Source organism: Lepidochelys kempii, chromosome 5 (genome assembly GCF_965140285.1).
Source record: "Lepidochelys kempii isolate rLepKem1 chromosome 5, rLepKem1.hap1, whole genome shotgun sequence".
Classification (NCBI taxonomy): domain Eukaryota; kingdom Metazoa; phylum Chordata; order Testudines; family Cheloniidae; genus Lepidochelys; species Lepidochelys kempii.
This window is the reverse complement of record NC_136384.1, coordinates 43,271,962-43,297,833: the sequence shown is the minus strand read 5'-3', so window position 1 is coordinate 43,297,833 and position 25,872 is coordinate 43,271,962. Positions and strand designations below refer to the sequence as shown.

Genomic DNA, 25,872 nt, shown 5'->3' with positions numbered 1-25,872 from the left:
TACCTGGGCAGCTCCTATTTGGTGCAAGGGGTGCAGGCAGGAATGGGGGGGGAGGGGGCGGGTGCAGGAGCTCCCGTTTGGTGCTCAGGGCGGGGGTGAGAATGTGGGGGGTGCAAGAGTCAGGGCATGGGAGGGCTGGGTATGTGTGTGGGGGGTGCAGAGGTCAGGGCAGAGGTGTGGGGGTGTGGGCTAGGGTTGTGGGGTACTCCCAACCCCTTGCCCAGAGCGGCTCATGGCAGGGGGCTGGAGGGGATATGCCCGGATTCTTGCCGCCCCCCCACCCTTTCCCCAAGGCCCTGTCCCCACCTCTTCTCCGCCTCCTCCCCGGAGCAGTGAGCGCGCTGCGGCTCCACTTCTCCCCCTCCCTCGCAAGGGCCATCAGCTGATCGGTGGCAGGGAGGGAGAGGAGGAGGGGCAGGATCCCAGCACGCTGGGGGAAGAGGCGAGGGAGGGGGAGCTCACCTACCCTGCAGCAGCAGCAGCCGCCAGCAGGACCAAGCTTCTTCACCCTGCCCCCGCTGGGGGCAGAGAAGAGCGAGCCAGGGTGGGCAGGATTTTTAATGGCTCGCTGCTGCCTGCCGGGGTCCCAGCCTGGGTTCGGCAGCAGGCTGACTGGGGCGGGCAGCTGGGACATGGCAGGCAGCAGTGTGCCATTAAAAAAATTGGCACGCGTGCCATCTTTGGCACGCATACCATAGGTTGCCAACCCCTGATCTATACTCAAGTGATTCAGTAGCTGCAGCTGCACTGCCATAGCATTTTAAGTGTAGACATAGCCTTATTTTAAAGGGCGCACACACACACAGACAGCCCCCCTGCCTTCCCAAATCAGCTTCACAACCTAACAAGCTCCTGGTCACATCACACAGTTCTGAAATTCAAGACACTGCTTTTTTCTACCTAATCATTGGCCATCAGTTCCTCCCCTCAACCCCACCCCATTGTTTTATTTTAACTCCTCTACTACTCAGCATGCTTTTTGCCCTCTTCTTTCAAGAGCTTTATCTCCTCCGCTCTCCCTGCTAATTTTGGTCTTGCTATACACGTATGTTTGAACACCCATCCACCATTCCCATTCCCCATTTCCATTCCAAAGAATGCCCACCCAAAAGACGACTAAAATAAATCCAAACCTATTAGATTACAAGTGTGAATAGATAATTTTAAAATCCATCAATATCTGTGCATCACCTTCTAAGCAACTCCTCGATCTTCTTGCAACCCTTTTATTCTCTTCTCCTGCACACCCCCATGTTTTTTCATAGTCAGTTGTTTGTGGTTTCAGAGGAAGCTCTTTCTGGAAGGGGTCATTTCTTCTGTATGTACTGTAAAGCACCTGGCACACTGGAGCTTTATATAAAAACCATCATCTGTATAAGTTGGAGATTTTCGAATGTACAAATGGCAGATATGTGCCTGTTTCCCACTGACTCCCAACGGTTGACACCTATCATTCCCATTGTATTTTTTAATACAATATCCCTTACAGAGAGTAATACTAATGACTTTGAAATGACCAATGCAATAGTGTGATGTCAACGACTGTAAATGAAACTTACAGAGGATAGCTTTCTATGGTTCAACTGTAAGGGAAAGGGCTGGTAGGAAGGGACCACAGCCGAGGGCTCTAGCCCACACAAATTCTATTCAGGCACATTTTTCTAAGGCCCCAGTCCTGCAAACACTTATGCACCTCATTATTTTTAAGCAAGAATAGTCTCAGTGAAGTCACTGCCTCTCACACACACACACACTTTTTTCCTATTGACCTAGACCAGCCTTGAATGACAACTATTATTTGATGCATTTGCTGTTCTGCATTTTTCAAACCCCCTGAGTTTACAGAAATATACAAAACAAAAAGAGAAGGTCACAATCCAGAATGAATCAGAGTTATATGCTTTCTCTTGGCTGCATAAGAGGCTGTTTGAAAACATTTGTTTTTAAAAAATGACTCACTATTTTCCTGCTATCAAGACAAACACTATAGCATATAATGCTGCTGCAGACCACGAGCTAATTAACATCAGAGAGCTTTCAAACACATTAAGAACAGAATATATTCAATGACTTCTTAAATTATATTTAAAAATACACAAAAAAATCTTTTTTTTACCCCTCCTCCCCCCCCACTGCACCAAACAGCAAGCATTTGGAAAAAAAATAACCACTATCAAAATGTTGAGGGGGAAAATCCCAAAACACAGAAAATACCACATTTCCCAATTTCATCTCAAATCACATAAATAAGGATGACAGTGATCCACCTGTTTTTAATAAAGAAAATTGTATATTACCAAGAATAATACATTCACGTAACGTCTTCCACACAACGTTCAACCAAAGCTTTAGAACGATATACTTAAGGCCTATTTGTGTGTACTTAATGCACACAATATGTGCATTACTATATAATTAAAAAACAAACTACTTTTTCAAAGTTTTTTCACCCTAAGAGCATCTGCTGAAACTCTTGATTAACAAAATTACATAGTTGCTCATCCCGGATATGTATAACAATGTATTAATATTTATTTTGAGAACATTCTCCGTTGAGCAGAACCTTGTAAACTCTGACTACTGAAAAAGACACAGGATACAGTAATTTACTTAATTCTGTGAATTAGCAAGACATTGAACAAAGCAAGAATGATGCATCACCAAATAAATCTTGTTTATTTGACAAGTGTACTTCAGTTTTCATTATCTATGATTATATTTCATAGTATAATAGTAAATATTCTCTCGTATATTTTGACGAAGTAATCATGTCTTTGACATAAGACCTCACAGAGCATATTTGTGAAGTTTTACTGTATTAGAATCACAACTTCTATTGCCATGACATTTCTACTGCTGGAAGAGGAAACAGTCCAAAGGACCTACACTAGATGACTATGTGCATTCCTAGGTCAGTGTAGCTCCTGGACATCAAATTCCTATTTTGAAAACTGTTTGACCTCGTAAAAGTACATCATTGTCTATCTGCTACACAAACATAACTATTTGAATAATGAAACATCCTTACCCTCTGAACTGTTCTCAGACTTTTAACGTGATGGGAAACAGTGCAGCATCTCTCATTAAACTGATATAATATTAAATTCCAACACCACAAATTTAAAAAAGCCAGTGTATCCACTTGCATGTTTGTACCTCCTATCACAATCATTTCATCATAAGGAGGTGAGCTCAGTGACAAAGTGAACCCACATGCAGGCATCCCCTGTACAGACAATGCACCAAAATAAATGCAAAACTGCAAGGCCCATAAGAACTAGTAACAATTGTTGAAATTTAGCTACAGAAAACAGAATATAATAAAACGATTTGATTTTTCAATGACTTCCAACTCCCTATGCATCAACATCTTGAGTCTCTTTAATCCCTCTCACAACATTTCTGTCATATTTGAAAAATACTTTAATGCTGGAACAAGATCTTGTTTTAAGTAGACATACTTTCCTGACTGCACAGACATATTTGATTCAGTAATCTGCCTTCCCCCACTCTCGCCCCCAGTGTGTCTTCTTTTTTTTTAATGAAGAAAAGAATGGCAATGACAGAAGTTTACTTGCTTACCTCCAAAAATGAAAAGCGAACAGAGGACTGCATGGACTGCAAGGGCTTGTTGGGGTTGGGCTCAGGCTCCTTGGGGTGAGACTGAAAGTTAAAATAATGTCATCTCTAGTAAACAAAAGCTTCAGTAAAAGTAGCATGATTTACTTTGGGGTTATGGTCCTTAAAACAGAATTTTTAGAGCGCTGTTTTGAATGAAATGGTACACAACCATCTACTAATTATAACTTCTATTAGCCTCATCTGTTTTGGTCCACCCCGGCTATGAAATTGATAAAAAATTAAAAAAAAAAAAAACGTGGGAAGCGTGGAATACCCTACACATTTGGCTTTTTTCAGGAAATGATTACTGCCTTGTGAGTCCTCTAGGGAAAACTGAAAGGAACTTTGTAAAGTATTGTGTTTATAATAAACAACCTGAGGTGCTCAAGTGCTATATAGCAGTCTTTACACAAGAAGATATTCAGATACCTAAAACTACGTATTTGATTTTGCACATGGGCTTTATAAAAATATGATTTTTGGTTATAAGAAAATTTTGGTGCAAATTTTCAAATCTGGGAGCCCAAATTTGGGCACCTAAATAAAAGGGCCCCATTTTCAAACATGATGCACTACCATAACAGTGGGAAACGCAGATGCTCAACGGTTCTGAAAGTCAGGCCAAACATTTAAAGTGACTCAGTGCAGATGTGTGTTTAACAGACAACCACATCTGACAATTTTGACCTTAGAAACTGTCTTTAAAAAGCACTTTGGACCGTAGTTCTACTTCAAAAGGTTCGTCTGTAAAAATAGCATTGTAGGGCCACTGACAGATTCCACAGTTGCACCTCTGAAGTGTTCTCAAACAGTGACATGCACTTTTCCCATGAATGCTTGCTGGAAAGCTTTTTAGTATATCCGTAACATGCCTCTAGTTGCAACTGGCTAAAGTTAGCCATCTTCAATTCTTGTCCTAAAGCGACTAATTAACTTTGCTTGCACTTTTGTGTGCACTCAAGACTCTCTCAAATTCTCCCACCTTTGCTCTAGCTTTGGTGCTAGCTCCAGACAGAGCAACAGTGGGAGCACACAGATAGACCAATCATCAGCCTTTTTTCCCCAACATCCTGTCATCTACCTGAATGAACCCTGTGGCCAACCTCTGCTCGCACTCCCAAAATTAAATCACAGGCTGAGTTGCACCTGTGCTAGTGCAACCATGGGGATAAAATGTGATTGGTTTAGAAATCCTCTTTGCAAAATTTATGTATGCTTGATCCAACTATTATGGGCCTTGAGAAACTAAACCAGTGTCCCCAGGAGGATGGAGTTCTGGGGAGTGTAAGCTTGTGCAACTGGGTTGTCTTAGCTGTGAGCATTGATGCTGGGCACATAGGGAAGGTAGACTGCGGGGATCCCATTCCCTGAAAGTGCTATGAGACAGAGTCTGTGTCCAAGAGGCTAGAGCAAGAGACTGCAAATGAAGATCCAGGGGAGCTCAGAAGTACGATGGATCCAGGGCCAGATCCAAGCACAGCAGCCTGGTGAGAACCCAGCAGGGGAAAGGTCAACCAGGATCTGACACACCATTATAAACCTTTTTTTCAGTTGTTTATAACTTGGCTAAACTTTAAAGTGGTCAGGCTGAACTTTTCCATGCTGTGTCAGACTGGGTTTATTTTGGTGGGGTTTGTTGGTTTGTTTGGGGGGTGGGGGAGGCTTAAATTCAAGCAAACATGGTCTGGCCATTTCCAAGAATGAGATTAGGGAAAATATGTTGTTTTGACACATTAAAAAAAAAATCCTACAATCTTTTCATTGAGACGCTCTAGCGTCCAAGCTTGGGAGCAGGGACATGAAATTTGTAGGAGGTTGCAGGAGTGTTAGGGATGTGCTTTTTGCATTCATGTGGAAAAATGGATTTGAAAAATATCTTCACACATGCTCAATAGACACTTCTTAGAATTTGGCAGCTAAATTCAGACTCTGTCTGTACTGGCCATGCTCCATTCCGGGGCAGCAAGGGCTGAGTAACATTTTCCCTGCTGGTCCTGGGTGCTATGGACAGGAGAACTGAGAGCAGGGAGCATGTTTCTCCTGTGCTATCAATGTGTGTGTGTCGTCCCCCCACCTCCGCTGGAGCTTGGGGTGCAGTAGAAGGTTAGTGGCAGGGGTAGATTGGGGTAAGGAGCCAGTGGTGAAACCAACCGTAAATTTGCCATGTCCTTTCTCTGTCCAAACAAGTAAAATATAAGAAAGTATAGAGACAACTTAAAGGTAAAGAGTTAATTTTTAAAATTTTGTTCAATTCTAATAAAACAAAAAGTATTAGTAAAAGAGGTAAGGTAATACAAATAGATACATAATTTTTATTGTGACAATATTTTAACTACAAAAAGCAAACTAGTATTATAGTAATATACATTTTAACAATATATATGATTCAAAATCTGAGCACTGTGGCAGAGTAAGCATAACCGTGGGAGGTTGCTCCATGAGGAGGAAGAAATATATACTGTTTGGTACAAGTCATTACCTCTCTTTACAAAAACAAAAGTATTTGTTGAAAAATAGTGTTGTAAATGATTTTCCAACTTTTGTAGCTGGAGACATCATTTGCATTAGATTACTATGTATTTCTGGTGAAGTTTAATTTTTAAAGTATTTAAATTGTGATTTCTTCAGAAAAGAGAATATAACTATAAATTATTCATGGAAACTATTTTAAGGAGCTCCTTAAGAAGCTCCTTCAAAATCTGTGAGAAATTAGTAATGTTATTTCTCAGAATACACTTCTGAAGTCCTAAAAGGTACCTACAAGTTCACAAACCCCTCCAAAGTAAAAGAAGCAGGAGCATTATTAAGTCTTCATTGAAATATGGATTTTTTCAATAATGTTTTAAAAGCATAAATGGGAAAACTCCAAAGTCATTTTCTGTAATAAGGCTTCTGGCACCTTTAAGCAATATTAGAATGGATTATTTTCCCCATGTATATATATACACACATACACTTACTTGCATACATGTCTCCCTTTAAAACTTTCCCAATGTCTTAGGTAGTATCTTTTATAACTAAAATAACTTTCCCTTTGTATTTTCAGTGCTCAGGCATTTCCTGTAGCAAGAATGTGGAAGTCCAAGGGAATACTGTAGGAGGTGAAGTAACCATATCTATTCATCTAGCTAAAAACAGCACATTTTCTGGGGTGCCCACTGTACGTATAAACACATGCATAGCATATGGAGTCTCTGTGTAAGTACGTATGTACAGATATAAATACAATTGGCTGATTAATTTAGAATATGTGCTGACACTTTGTGAATAAGAGGCTTTGTCCAACATATTCGCTATAAAGCCAATTTGTATATTTTCATGTAGCTACTTTCAAAGTAAGAACTGAAAGCGGGCAAATGAGTTAATCAGCTTTAAGAAAATACAAAGTAAACACACTGCTAAACTAGGTAAACACATTTACTGCAGAGACTAGATGCTAAGCAGGAATCATTCAGAATGTAAGACACTTCATTAATATTCTGTTACACATGTAAAATATGTATCATACTTAATGAATGCTCACAAATAGCATGTCTATTATGTTCTGATCTCTTGCAATGCTCTCTATTATTCAGCAGAGACAGAGGCCTTTCTGAAAGGCAACACTGGGATAAACAAACAGTAACAGAGAGGGGGAGAGAAAGACAGACACCATGGCCTACAGATACATTTTTTCACTGTGAGCTGTTAGGATGCTTCATGCCCTGAGATTCAGCAACTTTAAATATGCAGAAATGTTTTCTTCTAAATATACTGCAATGTCCTGGCTCTAGGCTCACACATTTGCTGAAATCAACTGCAATGCATTTAAAACATGTTCCTTCAACCTAAAGCTGCAGTGCTCCGAGATTGTCAGTACAAACATATATTACATAGCTATTGGTTGCACAAAAGCTAATGCCATGCAGAAATCATTAAAATATTAAAGACAGACAATACTTACTCCAAGGTCAACCCTGGAATTTGTAGCCTTTCCCGCTGGGCTTTCATTGCTGTTATATGTTACCACACTCTATTGTAACCATGACACACATTCACTGGCAGCATCCTGGTGATGACAGAGAGCCAAAATGAACCACTATAAAGGAATGGACTAACAATCTCTGGGGGGAGAGGGGATGTACTGCAAGTTTGGGTCCTTCCACCTTTAGCTGTCATGAAGAGACGTCCGCTGCCTTTTTCAAGTTAACAGCAATGCCCACTGCACTGATTTTGCAAAGAGAATGAAGCCTTTAGTTCTGCACGTCAAGTAATTAATTTATAATAGCCTAAAAAAGCAATTGCCTCACTGACGCGCACACTTTTTCACCTCGACAGAATGAAAAGTCCCCCTCGCCACACAGACTGACAGCTCAGAAACATAAAGCAACGGCACTGTACGCTTACACCAGTTTCCCTCGGCAAATGTCAAACGTTTACCACCCCCTATGAGCCTATCAAATAGGATTTAGCTATCTTGCTTAAGTCACATTATCCCTTTTCTTGGTAAACAGAATTATTCAGTGTCTGCGGCAATAAAATAGCAAGTCACTGAATGACAATGTAAGCTCCTTTTCTTGATATAGAAAATGATTTTAGGAGACTTAGGAGCAAATACATTATATTACTGTAGCACTGATTGTTAATGTAAGACAAAAAGTTAGTGTTCTGTTTTGGGGTGGTTGTACTTGAATGTTAAAAAGGGAAAGGTTATGAATATTTTATTAAGGATGAGACCCAGACTGCAAATTGAAGACAGACATTTTAGATTGCCTTTAAAATACAGAATTTGAAAACAATCTCATTTTAACAACAGTAATATGCAATGCTTTACAGAGACACTCAAAGTACAGTGTATATCTGATGTCTCTTATTTGATTTAAACTTACCCATTTCTTTTCCCTATCCCCTTCTTTGATCTATGCCTTTATGCTAAAACTTTATGTAAGTGTTTATTACAAATACTATAAGAGTCAGAATATTTTACCCTATTCAAATCAATGTTTTCTATGGCAAATGCTTCATGCCAGTCTAATGTAACAGTAATGTGAAAACAATTTATGTGAATCATTTATGTTGTTTTTATGGTTTTTCTACTTGCCAACCATTAGTTTTTTAGTTTTAAAAGTCTGCATCCACAAATTTCTACTTTTCCTTGTGATAACATATTATATATATTTAAAAAACAGCCCGTTTCAAAAGAACATTATTAAGGCTGCAAAGTCAAGTTTTCAAAAGTTAAGAAATACCAGAATTAAAGTTGCCTGAGCAATCTTAGTTCACCCCCATTGTGCACATGCATTAGGATACAGTTTTATTACATGATCACATTTTTAGGCAAGGTGCATGGCTTCTACTGAATAAATCTTTATCAACTTTCATGGCAGATTTAAAAGAAAGACAGTTCTGTCCTAACAGGGTAAGAGCTAAATAGCTCCAAAGTTTTTACTGGGTCAAGGCAATGCCACAGCCTTTTCCATATAAAAAAACGATGAAAGGAGTAAAGTTCAGAAGCATTAAAAAGGCAATACAAGTTTCAGAAATTAATCCCATATGCCACCTTGGACATGAAGGTGAATTAAGAAGGCAGGCCTATACCAGAGGCCTATAAAACCAACTCTGCATGGTGACGAAAAGCCAGCAGCATGCAAAAGGATAACGTTACCCATGCTGCATGACAAGATATAAGAAAATTATTTTCGTGTAGAACTTTATAAGCAGACAGGACATGCTCCTGGCCAGCAGGAAAGCACCACTGGTGTAGGTGAGGCTATAACCGAAAGAACTGGACTGCCGGCCGAGCATAGCAGTTTAAGAGAAGCAGCTGTGAAGCTGTGTACAAAGGCTACTTTAAGACCCATAGAGACCAAGAGAATCCAACTTCGGGTCAGATCAGGAGTGTATTCTTAATTTTTCATATTACTGTTCAGTTGACTCATGCTGGTACTTCGAGTCAGCATCACTGGTACTATTTTATTCTCACCTTGGATTAAGCTTTGGGTTGGTACGTGAGATTTTCTTCCCTACATTCTTGATTTCCAGAAGACTTGGGAAGATGATTTACTGAAGAACATAGTGGTGAATTCTGACAAATTCTGTTCTCGGTTGTACTTATACAGCAAAATTGAGCCTTAATTTAATTAGATGAAGTCTAGCTACTAAAAATTGACTCCCCATTTAGTTAAAACCATTCTTTGAGTTTAATTTCAAATTGATCAGCTACAAGTCACGCCTGCCAATTTATGGTTGGGAAAACAATAATTAAAATGAGGCTCATATTGTTGCAGAAAATCTCATTCATTAATTTAACGCAATTCAATTTTTTGTTTCTGGAATAAAGAAAATTAATTGTACTTTCAAGGGGCAGGGATAGGATCAATGTCTCAGTCAGAAATAATTTAAACTTCATTTCTCTCTACAGTAGTGTCAGCCTCGAAAGAGGTGACGTAAGTGTTTTATTGACTTATCCAACACTTTTAGTTTAGCACTGTAGATCACTATTTACTATTATAAAGATTAACTACTGCAATACGGCATTAGAAAGTTACATTTACTGTTTATTTGCTATAAGTGGATAGTGGCTACGTGCTTGCACTGACCTCTTGCCATTTAGCTCAAGGCTCTATTGTACTGAGGTTACTGGAAAGAGAACCTCCCCTGCCCCTCATCCATGAGTAGTTTAGTTGCACAAAGATGGTTTTTACTAACAATTTTCTGGAGAACAGAACCATCACCTCTTCATACTAAATTTAAAACGAGTTATTACAATGTGGGGGTAAGGCAGCTTTTTAAGGTTTGTACACCAAGTTCTTGTATGCCAGTGGGATCTGCAAGCAAAGCAGAGGATAACTAATGCTTTACTTTCTTTATATATTCAAAGAAAAGGGAAAATAATGTGAACTAAGTGTTAAGGAGAAAGTCCATTCTTAAAAACAGTGAACTATTGCAAGCAGTCTAATTTCCTGGAAACCAACCACTGCAAAATATCACTTCTCCTATCACCAAATTGCTTCTCAGGCAACATAAGTCTCTGACCAGCTGAAGGCACATCCCTATTTTAGTTTCTGCTCTGTACAATGTCAAACACTCAGCAAGTCTGCAATTAAAAATCATTCTTTCCTGCCAGTTAGATTCACCTGAGTATTGACAGATACTGCCTATGTTGACACAAGCTGCCACTGAAGTGCTGTCTTAGCTTGAAAGAATAGCCTTGAAACAAAATATGATGATCAGAGCTAGGGGGAGATTTTCCAATGTACAAAAATGGTGGTTAGAAACCTAGATAGGCTAAAGATTAAGGCCAACATTTTCAAAAATGGGTACCTCACTGTCATCACCTAAACCCCTATTTCCGGTACCTGTGGATTTAGGAGTTTAACCTGAAGAGCACCCACTTTTAAAAATCTTGGCAGAAGAATTTAAGATGTACATTTAATCCCTAAAAATCTATTCAAATGAAAACATCTGAAAAATTGATCTTCCTCACCACCATATCGAATCTCACCATATTGCACACTTTCAGGGCCTCCTCTCCTCCCTAATTTCTGGCGACTCACTATAGTTCTTTGGTTTCTTCCTTCTATAGTTCCATGCCAATCATAACCCCAGTGCAATTCTGACAAACCCACAATGACTATAAAACCCAAACAGGTCAGGTAATAACTTATTTCATCTGTCTTTCCCAAACTGTAATCAATAAGATCTTATATCCTTAAATGATGGTAACATGGTATAATTCAGCCAATGAAGTGCTAGTGAATCTGTTTTATTATTATTAACATTGATATAGCAGTAGCCCCCACAGACCAATCAGTATGCTGTGAAGCTTGATTAGTTAAGGTTCACTCACACTGTGCTTTGAAGATATAAAGTGTCACACATAATAACAGTTATTAAAATAATAGATTAACTTTTTATTTTTGGCAAAACAACTGTAGAATGAAAACCTGTCTGCTGTGTATTTAATTTGACATGATTTGACAAAGCTGAATTATAGGACTCTGTGGATAATATTGTTCACAAAAAGGGGAATTACTATTATTGTGACCATTCTACTGGCACTCTGGATCAACAAGCTTGGCTCACGGTCCTTTCATCCATTTTTAAACCAGAAAGCACCCTAAATCAAAATGGAAGCTTTAAGATTCTCACTGTAGAATCTCATAATTCCATGAGTCGCTCAAGATAATCTGCCATCAGTGAGAGAAACGTATGAGTAAATAACCCTGATGGGATCAGACTTTGTCTAATGTATTCCCAGCTCTGGAATTTAAGTCCTCCAAATACTGTTCTCCTTTTCTAAAAGGAAAGATAAAGCCTCTATTGCCAGTTCTCAAGAGTGCATTACATTCCTTCCCCAGAGTGATTTGACATTCCTGTTAATACTTTCAGGGCAGGGGAGAAATAGAGCCTATCAGATTATAATTTAACTTGAATTGCAGTCTTGAAAAGAGGACATACTACCTATAAAATGGTCTCTATCTGAAAACCACTCATTTTGAAAAGGACAAAGACATACATTAGTACTACAAATCAAAAGAAATCAGCTACACACACTGAACGACAGAATATTTCAGGTTATGTAATAAACTAAACTACAGCCCTATAATATAATAGTGTTAGATACAGTTTGCTCTCAACTAATAGAATTTGGATTTAACTGTCAACACCAGCACTGGGGTTCACACCCAATGCTGACAAAGTATCAACGAACTAGAGGTGCCATACTATTAGCAGTGCTGTCTTTGGCAGGAGATATGAACTTTGTGTCCCCTTCTGCTAATGAGGAAATTAAAGATTGTATAGTTGCTTACCATGGACCGGGGGGAAGGGGAGATTAACCCTGATGTTATGGCAACTCTCACCACTAACAGCTTCCACTTTCCACAGATCTGCTCAGGCAACTTGCTGAGTTTACCTATGCTGTCACTCCTATTACCAATATTTAGCTTTGTGAAGTGGTTCAAGGCTTACAGCATGAACAAGTACTATAACATCAAATTCAATATTCTAATATCACTCTTTAATTACAAATACAAACAGTACAATAGTGCCTAGCAAAGTTATAGTTTGATGGCACTCAAGATTTGTAGCAGTTGCTTTATTGCTAAGAATAGGGTCTCAGAACGAGTTTTAGTAAGAACAACAGAACAACCTTTCTGTGCAGGTCATCCAAGAACCATGGAGATCTGTGGAGGCTTTCAAGTGGGCTGGACACCTACAAACACACCTTCCACTCCTTACTAACACAGAGGCCAGACAATGCATGGAAAAGATTCACTAAAATGTTAGAGCCACAGCATCAACACAGGCCTGCTTGCTAGCCAACATTAGAAATAGTACATACGGTACTGCGTCTTAGTGGAGACTAGCAGCAGAAGACACAGAATTAGGGCATCACAAAAATGGAAAAGAAATAACCCAGACTATTCCTAGGAGACTTTCCTACAGATTCTAATTTACAAGAATACCCATAAATATGCGCAAGTTGCGGTGATGCATTTTATTAATGCTTCAGTACAGCACAATGAGGTAAAACTGTGTGGTCCTAGAGAACACTTCATCAAAGTCTACCTGGGGTGGAAGGTGTTCTTTACTATTCTACAAAATATTTTTTTTAATTGTAGCTTTAAACAATGGATTAATTTTTTTAAACCACTTCTAAACATGAATTGTATGGTGTACTCATAGGTCTATTGTATTTTTATGTTGCCATGCAAGGAAAACAGAGCAACAACTGTATTCATTAGAAATGTTAATTAACTTTTGTACCATGAAACAAATCTGAAAAATAGACCTCTGGGAAGTTAAGTAATCAAGAATAATTTCAAAACACAACAGAACCATTTTCCATATAAAATACTACAGGTAGAAATGAGGCTGCAACATTATGTTTGAGAAATCAAATGTACAAAGTCAGCAAATTTGAGAAATTAAGGTTTCTACTGGAATACTTACTTAGCCACGTTGCACATTCTGTATATTTTTAAACATATATATTTAACAGCATACAACAGTACTGAAGTTTTGGAAAAGAGTGGACATGACCATATACATGCAACCTGAGTTAAAGACCATATGATTATCTTTTTCTTGAAATTGCATTTTACATCTAGATCTGAACGTGATTGGTGCTCTTGGTTAAAGTAATTTGATAAGAAATCTCCTCTGCCTCTGCCATTAAGTCAGGCCTTAATAGCAGCGGATATCTTAACAATGCCATCTTGATCTGCCTTGTCAGTGCTCTAAATCCTTCTTGGCTAAGGGTACTCCAAAAAGCTAATGAAATCTGTTTTTTCCATGCAAGTTAGAATATGTACATTTTATACATGAATCAATGTTCTTCAAGTGAAATTCTTAAATTTTTCTTCCTTCCTTCAATTTTTGAGCAACACAAGAGCAAGCATTTCAAATCAGAAGATATAGGGAAAATGTATTTTTCCCCATATTCACACCTCCAAAATAGCTAGACTGATTTTGCTCAGGTTTTTCAGAAAAATTGAAGATTTAGAATAAAATAAACCATGGCAATTATTAGCCCAAGAGTAAGTTGCTTGAAAGCAATTCAAGGAATTATGGGGGTTCTTAGGGCTTTCAAGCTCCCACGAATGTCAGGTCAATTTCAGGAAGCCCTGGCATAGCAGGGCTGCCCCAGAACTTGGAAACTCAGACTTGTCAGCAGCCAGATTTCCCATTAGAACCCTGTCTATGACTCAACAAAAAATTGTTGAACCTGAACTCCAACCAGCGTGTGTGTGTGTGTGTGTGTGTGTGTACACAGAGTATATTCCATGCATACTTTCTAAATTAATTTAAATTCCCACTGACATACCTCTAAGATGGTACTTTTATAAAACAGAGTACTTAATGGATGTTACAACACTGTCTGAAATATAGTGTCATCCTGAATATTTATATATGGTTAGTCACTGGAAACATGAAACTGTATCTCCATCACATAGAGGCACTCAACCAGTTACTCTTTCCCCTCACTCTAACTGACTGAAGGTAGCATGCTCCCTCACAAAAGCAAATCCTAGCTGCTTGAAGGATGCACTTACATGTGGCAACAGTCAACAAGGTATACTGTGTAGCCCTTTAAATGTAAGAATGTTGATTGAGAACCATTCGCTTCCTTCACAGTTGAAATGTCAAATAACCTAGCTGCAATATACTAGTTCATATCACAAGGCAGAAAAGATAGGAAGTATGGAAGATGGAGAAATATAGCTCTTTTCCCATCTCTAATGAAAACACCCACCAAAAACTTAGCACTTTTTCCACTTGCCAGTGAGTTAAAGCTGTGGGTTCCAAACTTAGTCCTGGGTGATACAACAGACTCTTTGGGGCCGTGGGGACAGAAGAGTTCAATATAAAGTGGTCCATGCTGGATGGTTCTGGAATACAGAGAGTGCAGAAGGTAGTTAAAATCATTTCAGGGGCTGTACTGAGCAGAGGTTGGTCAGATCAAAATATCAGGGCCAGCATTTCTCATCTCCTCTGTAAACACCACTTGGATCATTGCTACTGTTTCTCTTCAAACTGTGCAAAGGAATAACCTGTTACTTGAATTATTCAGTAAAGTAATATGATTTTTTGAAATGCTTGATACTGCAAACAAATACAACCCCTGTTGGCCAATTCTAGCTACCTCCACTAAGTACTCCAATGGTTCTGAAATTACAGAGACAGTGCCAACATATTAAAAAAGCTTCGAACTACTCACATTCCTGAAGTTAGTGCTGCCATTGCCACATTATAATGATATAGGTTATCTTGCTAAGAACACCATGGTCAAGGAAGCCTGACAACAAAAGATTCCTAAAACCGACTTCCGCTTTGATATATACAATAAATAAGAGCTGTCACATTCTACCTGTCTAAGCAACTGATAAAACATAACTGCTGTTAAAATTTCAAGGTAAAAATCTCTTTTCCTTCTGTTTGATGGATTATCTGTTCTAAAACTCACCAGATTGAGCATCTATTAAAAAGAACACAGCAGCTATCAAGTGTAATGGTGCGTAAGACATCAATTTAGTTTTCCCCACAGACCTTCCTCCAAATGCCGATTCTCTCTCACACACCCTTTATTATAATACATCACTTCAAACTTTCCTACAGAAGGGCCAATCAAAGCAATGTCTCATATGATGATACAAGCTACACCAGTTCCACTGTGTTCATTTAATCCAAATCTCCTTTCTTGGACTCTTTTTCCTGCAAAGTAGGTACCCCAAATATAGGCAGCCTCCCACCATATCACACATATGAAACTATGAGGAAAAACAACTCATACCACCACCTAAAAACTAGTTTAGAAGGCCAACAAAAATAACTGTCTGTCTCAGTCTCTTGTAGACAACCAAACTACTTTCAAAATCTGGAAGAATTTGGGTAATCTAGACTTTAATAATGATGGAATCAGTTTGTCTGGCTTCTAAATCTGAAAAAGTAGCAACTGAAAAAAACTAAAAAAGAAGTCAGAAAGATGGTGCTACATCTTGGAATGTATTGAACCAATTAGGACTAAAATAACTATTGTTTGTTGTTTAAATTCAAAGGACTTGTCACCCAGTGCTAGGTTGATTAAATCCAGGTTGATAATTCGCATTTGTTTATTTGTTCTCTGTTGATGCTGGTTTCAGTTTTAACCGAGGTATCATACATAGGGTAACTGGTATTATAAAAAAGGAAAAGAAAAATGTTTGCACATAAATTCTCTTCTGTCTAGGTTTTACAAACATCACCTTGGTATCCAAATACTAACCAGGAAAATTCAGAGCATTAAAAAAAACAAAACAAAACACAACACAAATAAACCCCTCACTTTTTCAGATCACCTAGCAGCAATCAAAAAAGTTACATTCTTTAAGGGTTTTCATAAATTCACCGATTCCAAGGCCAAGAGGGACCATTGTGATCATCTAGTGTGACCTCCTGTATAAGACAGGCCATAGCACTTCCCCCAATAATTACTAGAGCATAGCTTTCAGAAGTGTATGGCCTTATTTCCAGTCTGAACTTGTCTAGCTGCCACTTCCAGCCATTGGATCAGATTAGACTTTCTCTGCTAGGTGAAGAGCCCACTATTAAATATTTGCTCCCCATGTAGGTATATTTTAAAACATATAAATATAAAGGGTAAGATTCTGTGCTATGTCTCCCAAAGGTGCAGCACAGAACTCACAGCCCAAAACTGTCAGCCTCCTGGTAGCATCCTCTGCCTGTTCTATGGACCATAGTACTACCCAGAATCTCCACAGTGAGCTGAAGCCCTACCCCTGACATGCCCCTCCTTTTTATTGAATGATTCGTATGAAACCAAAATGTTGCTGAATTGTTACATGTTTGTAATGAGCCACTAATCCCTGACTGACATTCCCTAGGGTCTACTGCACATTAATATCTATTCACATACAAACACACACACATACACACAAACCATGTTCACCGTGTGTGTGTATACACACACACACAAAATCAGGGCTGTCACACTGTACCCCCCCCCACACACACAGACAAATACATATACACACTGTGATAAAGTTCCTCCTCTGCCTTGGTGGGTTCTGCGCTTTCTGACGGATTTGCTCGCCTCAGAGGTTCACGGCAGTCCTCAGTTTGGCTCCTTTTGGTAGTGGCACACACCTGCCATTCACTTGGCTAAGCTCATCACTGGCCAGCATGGGGAAAAGGAGAACAATCCCCACAGTCTCTGCTGGCCCACCTAATGGGTCGGAGGACAGGCCATTCCACTCTGGTGGGACCCATAGTCCAGATCAACTCCTCTTATATCAAGTAGGGAGTTGGGAGACCCTGGGCCCACCCTCTACTCTTGGTTCTAGCCCAGGGCCTGTGGATTGCAGCTGTCTATAGTGTCTCCTGTAACAGCTGCGTGACAGCTACAACTCCCTCAGCTACTTCCCCATGGCCTCCTCCCAACACCTTCTTTGTCCTCACCACAGGACCTTCCTTCCAATGTCTGATAATGCTTGTACTTCTCAGTCCTCCAGCAGTATGTCTACTCACTCCCAGCTTCTTGCACGCCTCTTGCTCCCAGCTCCTCGCACGCACCTCACTAACTGAAGTGAGGTCCTTTTAAAACCAGGCACCCTGATTAGCCTGCCTGTCCTAATTGATTCTGGTGGCTTCTTAATTGGTTCCAGGTGTCCTAATTAGCCTGCCTTAATTGGTTCCAGCAACTTCCTGATTGTTCTGGAACAGCCCATTATCTTACTCAGGCAAAAGGGACCTGCTTAATCTGGGGCTAATACATCTACCTTCTATCACTCTCCTGTAGCCAGCTGGCCTGACTGTCACAATACACACACACACACACACACACACACTTCAGAAACCTTTCAAAAATGCTAGCTCCAGCCCCATACATCCTGCACATCCCCATCAGGAAATATTAGCTTTGGTTTGGGAAATAAAGCTGTTAGTCAGGAAGCTTCAAGAATGATGGGCAAATACTGCAGTAGCAGGAGGGCAGTGGGCAGATGCAGCATCATTCTTCTGAATTTCAGAAAAAAGGTCAAGAGTTTTTTCAATTTGTTTTATATTTTTTAAAAAAAGCCAGAGAATGTTGTCATTAAGGAAAAACATTAATTATTCACTACCGGAGTGCATTTTCTCTCATGAGCACACTTTTTTATTAATACCACACCAAATTTCAGCAAAGACCTTAAATTTCCCATCAACACCTACAATCCCTCAGCTGTAAATGACTACATATTTTGTGCAACACTCCCCAAAAAAGACATTGCCCAGGCTTCTTACACTTGCCAGTCCAGCGCCCTCTTCCTGCCTAATGTTTCTAGCCACATACTGCAAATCCATAGGTCCTTAAAAGTGATTCTTAAAAGACATAAAGAATAATAATTAAAAGGAAGATGTGCAGACATGAAATATTGGCAAAGACTGCCTGAAAAAAAAATCAGTTTGACAGAGCAATATTTAAATGCCATCCTGATTAAAATTCTCCTCAGTACCCATGACAGATAGAATTACATTAAAATTCTTTTCAACCATAGAGTGACCCCATTTTTTATGTAAATAAAAATATTTAAGAGATTTTCTTAGCAGAACATACCAAAGGAGCAACTTCGTGGCATAACAATGTTCCATAACAGCAGGTTTTTAGCAGGACTGCAAAGCTTCCATGGTTTAGCTAACTAAAAGGAGATATAAAACCTTTCACTTGTAAGATCATCAACCTGAATCCAGCTCAGGTCAACTCTAAGTAAAATTTGATGTTACAGTAGGTAGGGCACTGAAGAGCCAATGTGAAATGAGTTGATTATCTCAATCCAGGTACTAGTGGACAAGTATATACATTTCAAACTCCCCACCACACTTGACATCCATGACACCAGATCAGACAAAAATGAAATGGACAGGACAAGCTCTCCCATTGCTAGCAGCAGTTCCCTTCAGGTCACTATTGGGCAACATTGGAAGGACATTAACAATTTGGATCATTCTGTGTCTTGCAAAAATTCACTAAAACAAAGGCCAAAAAAACCCCAAAAAACAAAAAACAAAAACAACTAACCAACACTATTTTTTCGTATACTTCAGGCACTTTTTACAGTGTACATGTATAGAAACTTCAAATTTAATATATCCTGAGGTTTCTTGCATTAGTCACTTGAATATGTGAGGAGAAAAAAATTAACTGATTTTCAAGTGTGCGCTTTTCTCTTTCCTGCTTTATTTGCTATAAAGAAACCTACAGATTTAGCATAAATTATTTAGACATCTATTAATGGTACTGACTTATGACCAGAACTCACGCAAGTCATTAGGAATTATCTAATTAATAAAGTAGTAAAAATATACCCCTCTTCTATATATATTTTGTTGATTCATAGACATAACACATACTGAACTGAAATCAAAGTCATAAGTAGGTGAAGCATGCCAAGGGCTATTTATTTTCAAAAGGTCAACATCCACTACACCTTTCAACAGTACTACATTGTATGGACAGATTCAAAGATTTTCTTTGATGCTCTCATGCACCGTTCAATAAATCCAACAAAGGTACCATACTAAGCCAAGTTGGATTAGTTCTCCATAATATGGCTCTGATTAAACTTGTTCTCACGGTTAGTATTTTCTTCGAAGGGTAACTTTTCAACCTACTAAAGCAAGTTAATAGATTTCACAATAGCATCTAAAAACTAATATCTCTTCCCTAAATGTGAAATTAGAACAAAGCATTTAAAAGTACCTAAGTATACTTAACTGATTTTTCTTTCCACATTTTATTAAGGAAAAATATAATTAAACTAAGTACTAGAAATACTATAATTCAATATTCATAGTAACTTGCATATCACAACAGGCTCCTGACCACAAGCACACTCATTTGGAGTTTTAAAGAATGTAGCAATAGAATTAAAACTACAAGAATTATTATTTCTTTGGTAATGAATTTTAAAGATGCTGACTTTATTACAGTGGGTGAAATATGATTATTTATAATTGTGCAACAGACAGACTGCTAGGCATTTTGCAGACAGAGAAGCCCCAAAGAGTATGAATTGTAAATGTACACAGAAATAAGGGAAGAAAGAGGGCTAAAAAGCAGTGGCACCATCAACTTGGACAGGGTCAGATTAAGGCAGATGCACTGGAGTTGCATGATTACATACAAAACCCAGCCTTCATTAAAATTATAATAATTCAGTTTCTAGCTTTCATAGTTGTGCACCTTTCCTTCCCTCCTGCATCCCCTCTCCCATCCCCTTTCATTCCCATTTTCATTGCCCCTTCTTAGCAACTTAGCCCCTACTTCCTCCACCCTAGCTCATTCTCACATCATTATGGCACCAATACATAACTCCTCCGTTCCCCATTCCCTCAAAAAGGTAATAATAGTAAATAATTCAGCCAACAATTGTGCACACTGTTAGCCTATGTAACCAGATATCATTAAACCCTCAGCCTCTCTGCTCTCCTTATGTTTCTTCCCAGCTCCCCATTCAGTTGGAATGACTTAAATACCCTCTATTCACTCTTCTCCCCTATACTTCTTTTGGATCCTGCTTTCAGACCCTGCTCCTGAAAGCAATATTTACTTCCTGTAAGGTTGGAAATGCATTAGTCATGGTGAATTCACTGAAGGGTCCACCAATGAATTCAAGGGAATAGGAGACTTGAGTGTTTGTTTTGGTTGTGTGATAGCCAAAAAGCTCAATAATTGATACAGGAAAGAGATACAGAATGATATTAAGTCATGAAGAAACAAGAGGGTTTTACATCAAGCCATAGTAAATATGCAGAAAGTAACACAAATTTCTCTTCAGTTTACCTGGAAGCCTGTTGACGGGCTTCCTTCTTCTCCGTGGAAATATGATGCTCCCAAAGCTTTCAAAAAATCAAGATTTAAGTCAGCTATAGCTCAAGCAGTCAGCAATCCGGAGCACATCAGTGTTGTCAAAATACCAGTGTGTCTACCTGAGCTCACCTGGAACTCCTCCTCTCTGTCCCTGCCCCAAAAAATTACCATCTCCCTTGTTTCATTTCCTCTGTCAGGAGCTAAAATAAGCCCTATTGTTGTGAAGGCATTTTCTATCTATCTGGGTAATGTTCAGATTAGGACTAAATTCACTGCCTCTATAGCAGCAGATCTGTCAAGAGCCAACTAAGGTGAATCTTTCCCTGGTTGGTCTCAGTGGGGTTCTACAGGCACTAGAGACAATTAGTGTGTGATTTGGATTTATATCATTCACAACAGATAAAATTTAATTGAGGGAAGGAGGAAAGTTGGATCCGTTACTGGAGATTGTCAATACCTTTGGAAGGGCTAGTTTGGAAGGGCAACCTGCCAACATCTTGAACAAGCAAAGACAAAGCCTAACTTCAGGAAACAGTCTGATGCTAACAATCATACCAGTTACTACTAGCCTTTTTTTGGAGGAAAAAATGAGAGCTGTGACAATGCAGCTTTGGTGTCCTCAGAATTTCCGAAACCATTTTCAGGTTTGTTTTAGGTCTCTGGTACAAAAACCATACTGGGTCTCACTGATGGATGGATTTTCTTTGCAACAGCAAAGATCAAATATATTTGTTGAATATTTTGGTTTAATCATCAGCTTTTGATACCACTGATGGGTTTCTAGACACTGGCAGGGACAGAGTAGGTTGTACCTCTTACCTTAGAAGACCCAATGGGGAAAGTGATGCCCTTTCTCAGGGCCTTTTTTTCTCTTTGGATCTTCTCTGTATTCTCTCCTCATTTCCTGACAGTTTCCCCTTTATTACCTCTTTCCTGTTTCACACTTTGCTCTAATTTTCTTATCTTTCCTTTGCCCAATCTCTGCCAGCCTTCCACCACTCAGTCTCCCACGTCCTGCTGTTTCTCCACCGAATCAAACTCTCTGCTTTTTCCCAAAATCACTCTGCCAATCCCCAAAACTGTCTCCAACTTTTTCATCTCTGTTTCCACCACAACCTTCTCCCTGGAGAGATGAACCTGTGCATCGGGGATGGTCTAGATAATACTTAGCCTACCTCAGTGCAAGGGACTGGACTAGATCAGTGGTTCTCAACCTGGGGTACATCAGCTTATCTTGATATTTGCCTAGTTTTAAAACAGGCTACATAAAAAGCACTAGTGTAGTCAGTACAAACTTGTTTATACTGGTTTCAGAGTAGCAGCTGTGTTAGTCTGTATTTGCAAAAAGAAAAGGAGTACTTGTGGCACCTTAGAGACTAACAAATTTATTTGAGCATAAACTTTCATGAGCTACGGATGAAGTGAGCTATAGCTCATAAAAGTTTATGCTCAAATAAATTTGTCAGTCTCTAAGGTGCCACAAGTCCTCCTTTTCTTTTTGTTTATACTGCTCTATATACTATACACTGAAATGTAAGTACAACATTTATATTCCAATTGATTTATTTTATAATTATATGGTAAAAAGAGAAAATAAGCAATTTTTCAGTAATAGTGTGCTGTGCCATTTTTGGATTTTGATGTCTGATTTTGTAAGCAAGTAGTTTTTAAGGGAGATGAAACTTGGGGTACACAAAACAAATCAGACTCTGAAAGGGTGCAGTAGTCTGGAAAGGTTGAGAGCCATTGGACTAGATGACATATTAAGGTCCCTTGCAGTCTGACATTTCTATGATTGTATGTGTGTGTTTGTTTAAGGGGGAGCCAAGGGGATCTCATCTCATCTTGTACCTATGGCTGGTAGAAAAATTTCTATTGAAACGGTTACAGAAAAATTGGGTTTTTGACTAAACAACATTTTTTGCAAAGTACCAACTTTTTTTTTGAAAATTTCAGGTTTTCCATTAAAATCTGAACACCCAAACCCTGAAATATTTTGGCCAAAAATAAAAATATTCCCTCTTTGCTACCAAATGAAGAAGAGGCCACCATATTTTTTCACCTCCAGCAGTGGGCCCATCTTGTTTGTATAATTCCTGCTGGGTCTCCCTCAATCCCCCTCCTATCAGGCAATTAAGCATGAACCACCACCACCTACGGCAAGAAATTAATGGCTACTGTGTCACAGTGGTCACTGAATCACGTGTGCAATGGTTCCTGCTTCTAGATCAATCTTTTCCAGCAATGGGCTTTGGAAAACCCTTAAGTCATTGTAAATATGAAATAATTAACCTGAGACAAATCTGCTAATTAAATAGTTTCTATTGAGAATAAAAGATTTTTGGTTGCTCATAAATTCAGGATTGGTTTGCTATAGTATTCCCAATAATACATTTAGAATCAAAGAAATGTTTGTGACTTGAAATGGCAACAATGGGGAACTAGATCAACTATCGTCTAAACTTCGATGCTATCACTGGCTACCTTGGAGCAGGGATGCTGGGACAATTTGTATAATGGGGGTGCTGTCAGCCATTGACCAAACTGTAAATGGAAATCACTTCATGGAAATCACTTAATAGAAATCACTGTTCCCGGCCAATGGGAGCTGCAGGAAGCAGTGCGGTCTGCAGGGACATGCTGGCCGCCGCTTCCCGCAGTTCCCATTGGCCAGGAACAGCAAACCGTGGCCACTGGGAGCTGCTGGCGGCCATGCCTGTGGACGGTCAATGTAAACACCGTCTCGTGGCCTGCCAGCGGATTATCCTGATGGGCCGCAGGTTGCCCACTACTGCACGACTCAGAATCAGCTGAGATGCAGCAGTCCACTGAATAAAAGGCATCTAAGGGGAAAGGAACATCACGTGGGATGAACACGACTGTCAGGAGGTACAATTTGTTGCTCTTTGCTTCCTCCCACTTGCTGTTTTCTACCTAATTTTGTCAAGTTCAGCTGTTGGGTCCTGTTAGTGATTCACGGGGACCTTTGTCCTGTGGTTTCTATTTTTTTATTGCAGCATGCCACCCTGAAAACACAATATGTCAAAAAGGGAGCCATACTGGTGAGTAACACAGAATATATGTGCTAGTTACCCACTCCGTGTTTAAACCTGAAGATTAATAGGTAATAAATTACCATCAATTTGATGTCTCCAAATCCCTCTCTGCCAGCCAGAGACTCAGGTATAGGTCCTCTGATTACCAGATGAAGACAAAAATAAAGCAAAACTCTTGTAACATCACTCTCCCTATTAAGGCGGCTGACTGGTTGGTCCTGCTCAGTTACAGACTTTGTGAGCAATAAAGATTCTATTAATTCAAGTCACTACTAAATTCAAGGAGAAAAAGTCAGAAAGAACAGTATCAATCTGTACAGCTGGTTAAGGTCAAGTGTTGCATTACTCAGGCGAGTAAATAATGTGGATGCCTGTCCTTTCTGCAAGTTATAACAGCAGCTGTTCTCAAAGGAAATAGTATAGGGGTGAAATAGTGGCCCAAAATAATACAATCAGAATTCTGCCATTGACTGCAGTATAGCCAGGATTTCACTCAAGGTGTATTTCTTTTTAACACACATATTTAGGTTGAGTTTTGTGCTTGAAATATAACTTTGCACCTCACATGTAACAGAAAAGCTTCTATGGCCCAAAACATCCTTTCATTTTGTTACTTTCATTTGAGTGTAAGCATATACTTTAAAATTCAGCTTTATAGGCAAGGTTCTATTCCAAAGCAGTACCAGGTTTTGGACAAAGCAGACAAATCCCCAAGCCCCAACCATCTCTGCTCCTACCAAGAGTGGTCTGATTCTCTACCCTGCTTATACTGCTTCCATCTTGGCCATTATTTGATGCCAATGACTGACCCCCTCTGCTAGTTTTCCTTTCGCCTGAGAGATCACACACTTCCTCCACCTGATAAAGAGAAAGGTCTTTAAAAATATGTTCATTCCCTGATGCTATGCTACCCCTGCTGATGTTGGTCTATTAGTCAGCTGAAGTGCACTTCCAACTGTATTCTCTACAGGCACATGTGCACACACAGAGCACACTTCATCAGGAAGGAAGCATGGTGGCTGACTATGAATGGGCTCAGTATTCTTTTTTCTGTTGGCCTTTTACTCTAAAGCCACAGAAAAATGTGGCAACAAGAAGAATAGATGTTGAGAGTTTATTACAATCAATTGCACTGGTGTCTACATACTTTTTCTTTACTTTTTTTAAATTTAGACAGACAAAAAATAAAAAAGGTAACAGTATAGTACAACACTAGAGAAATGGTCAACCAGATATTATAGTCCTAGAAATTCAAAACTTGAACATCCATTGAACATTCAATTCTCCATAAATTAGTCCCACTGGTAGTGCATTATAATAATAGTAGTAAATCACTTCTTAAGGTTGTTGGCCTTTTGATCAGCTTTGTATGTTCCTCTTTAAATGAAAGTGCAGAATGAGATAGACAGTGGTTGTATTAACATATGGGAATGACAACAGGCTTGGTAATGGGACAAGGAGCATTTCATCTACAGATCAGACTGACAAAGTCATTACTTCCAGATTGCGCTTTGATGTACTGGATGCAATGACTTAATTGTCTTTTGGTATGCCTACTCTGCAATCAGGAGACGCGATTGTCGCACGTGTAGATATACCCAAGCTAGCTCTAATGTAGTTAGCATGTTAAAAATAGCCCAGAAGCCACAGTAGCACAGGCTAGCCATAGCATACAAACCCGCCCAGGACCCTGAGTACCTACTCAGGGGGTAAGCCCGTATCACCACCCATGCTTCTATAGCATCGCTGCTATTTTTTAGTGAGCACAATCAAAGGTAGCTCAAGTATGCCTACATATTCTGCAATCATACCTCCCGACTGCAGTGCAGATACAGTGAATCGGTGTCTATCATATAAACCACCTGC

At 39.3% G+C, this 25,872-nt stretch overlaps 1 protein-coding gene across 3 annotated transcripts in view; it reads right to left on the bottom strand.

Annotated features, from left to right (window-relative positions):
* Positions 1-25,872, bottom strand: part of MAST4 (microtubule associated serine/threonine kinase family member 4) — a 452,725-nt gene that overhangs the window by 161,784 nt on the left and 265,069 nt on the right. Inside the window, exons 1-2 of one of the 3 annotated variants that reach the window (XM_073344103.1) lie at positions 7,565-7,666; positions 3,583-3,663 (exon numbers count right to left, since the gene is read on the bottom strand). The exons of the other annotated variants lie outside the window; for them this stretch is intronic. Of the exons in view, the coding sequence (XP_073200204.1) occupies positions 3,583-3,663; positions 7,565-7,611 (128 nt within the window). The 5' untranslated portion in view covers positions 7,612-7,666. Of the gene's footprint in view, positions 1-3,582; positions 3,664-7,564; positions 7,667-25,872 lie in introns of those variants that run through there. 3 annotated transcript variants of the gene reach the window in all.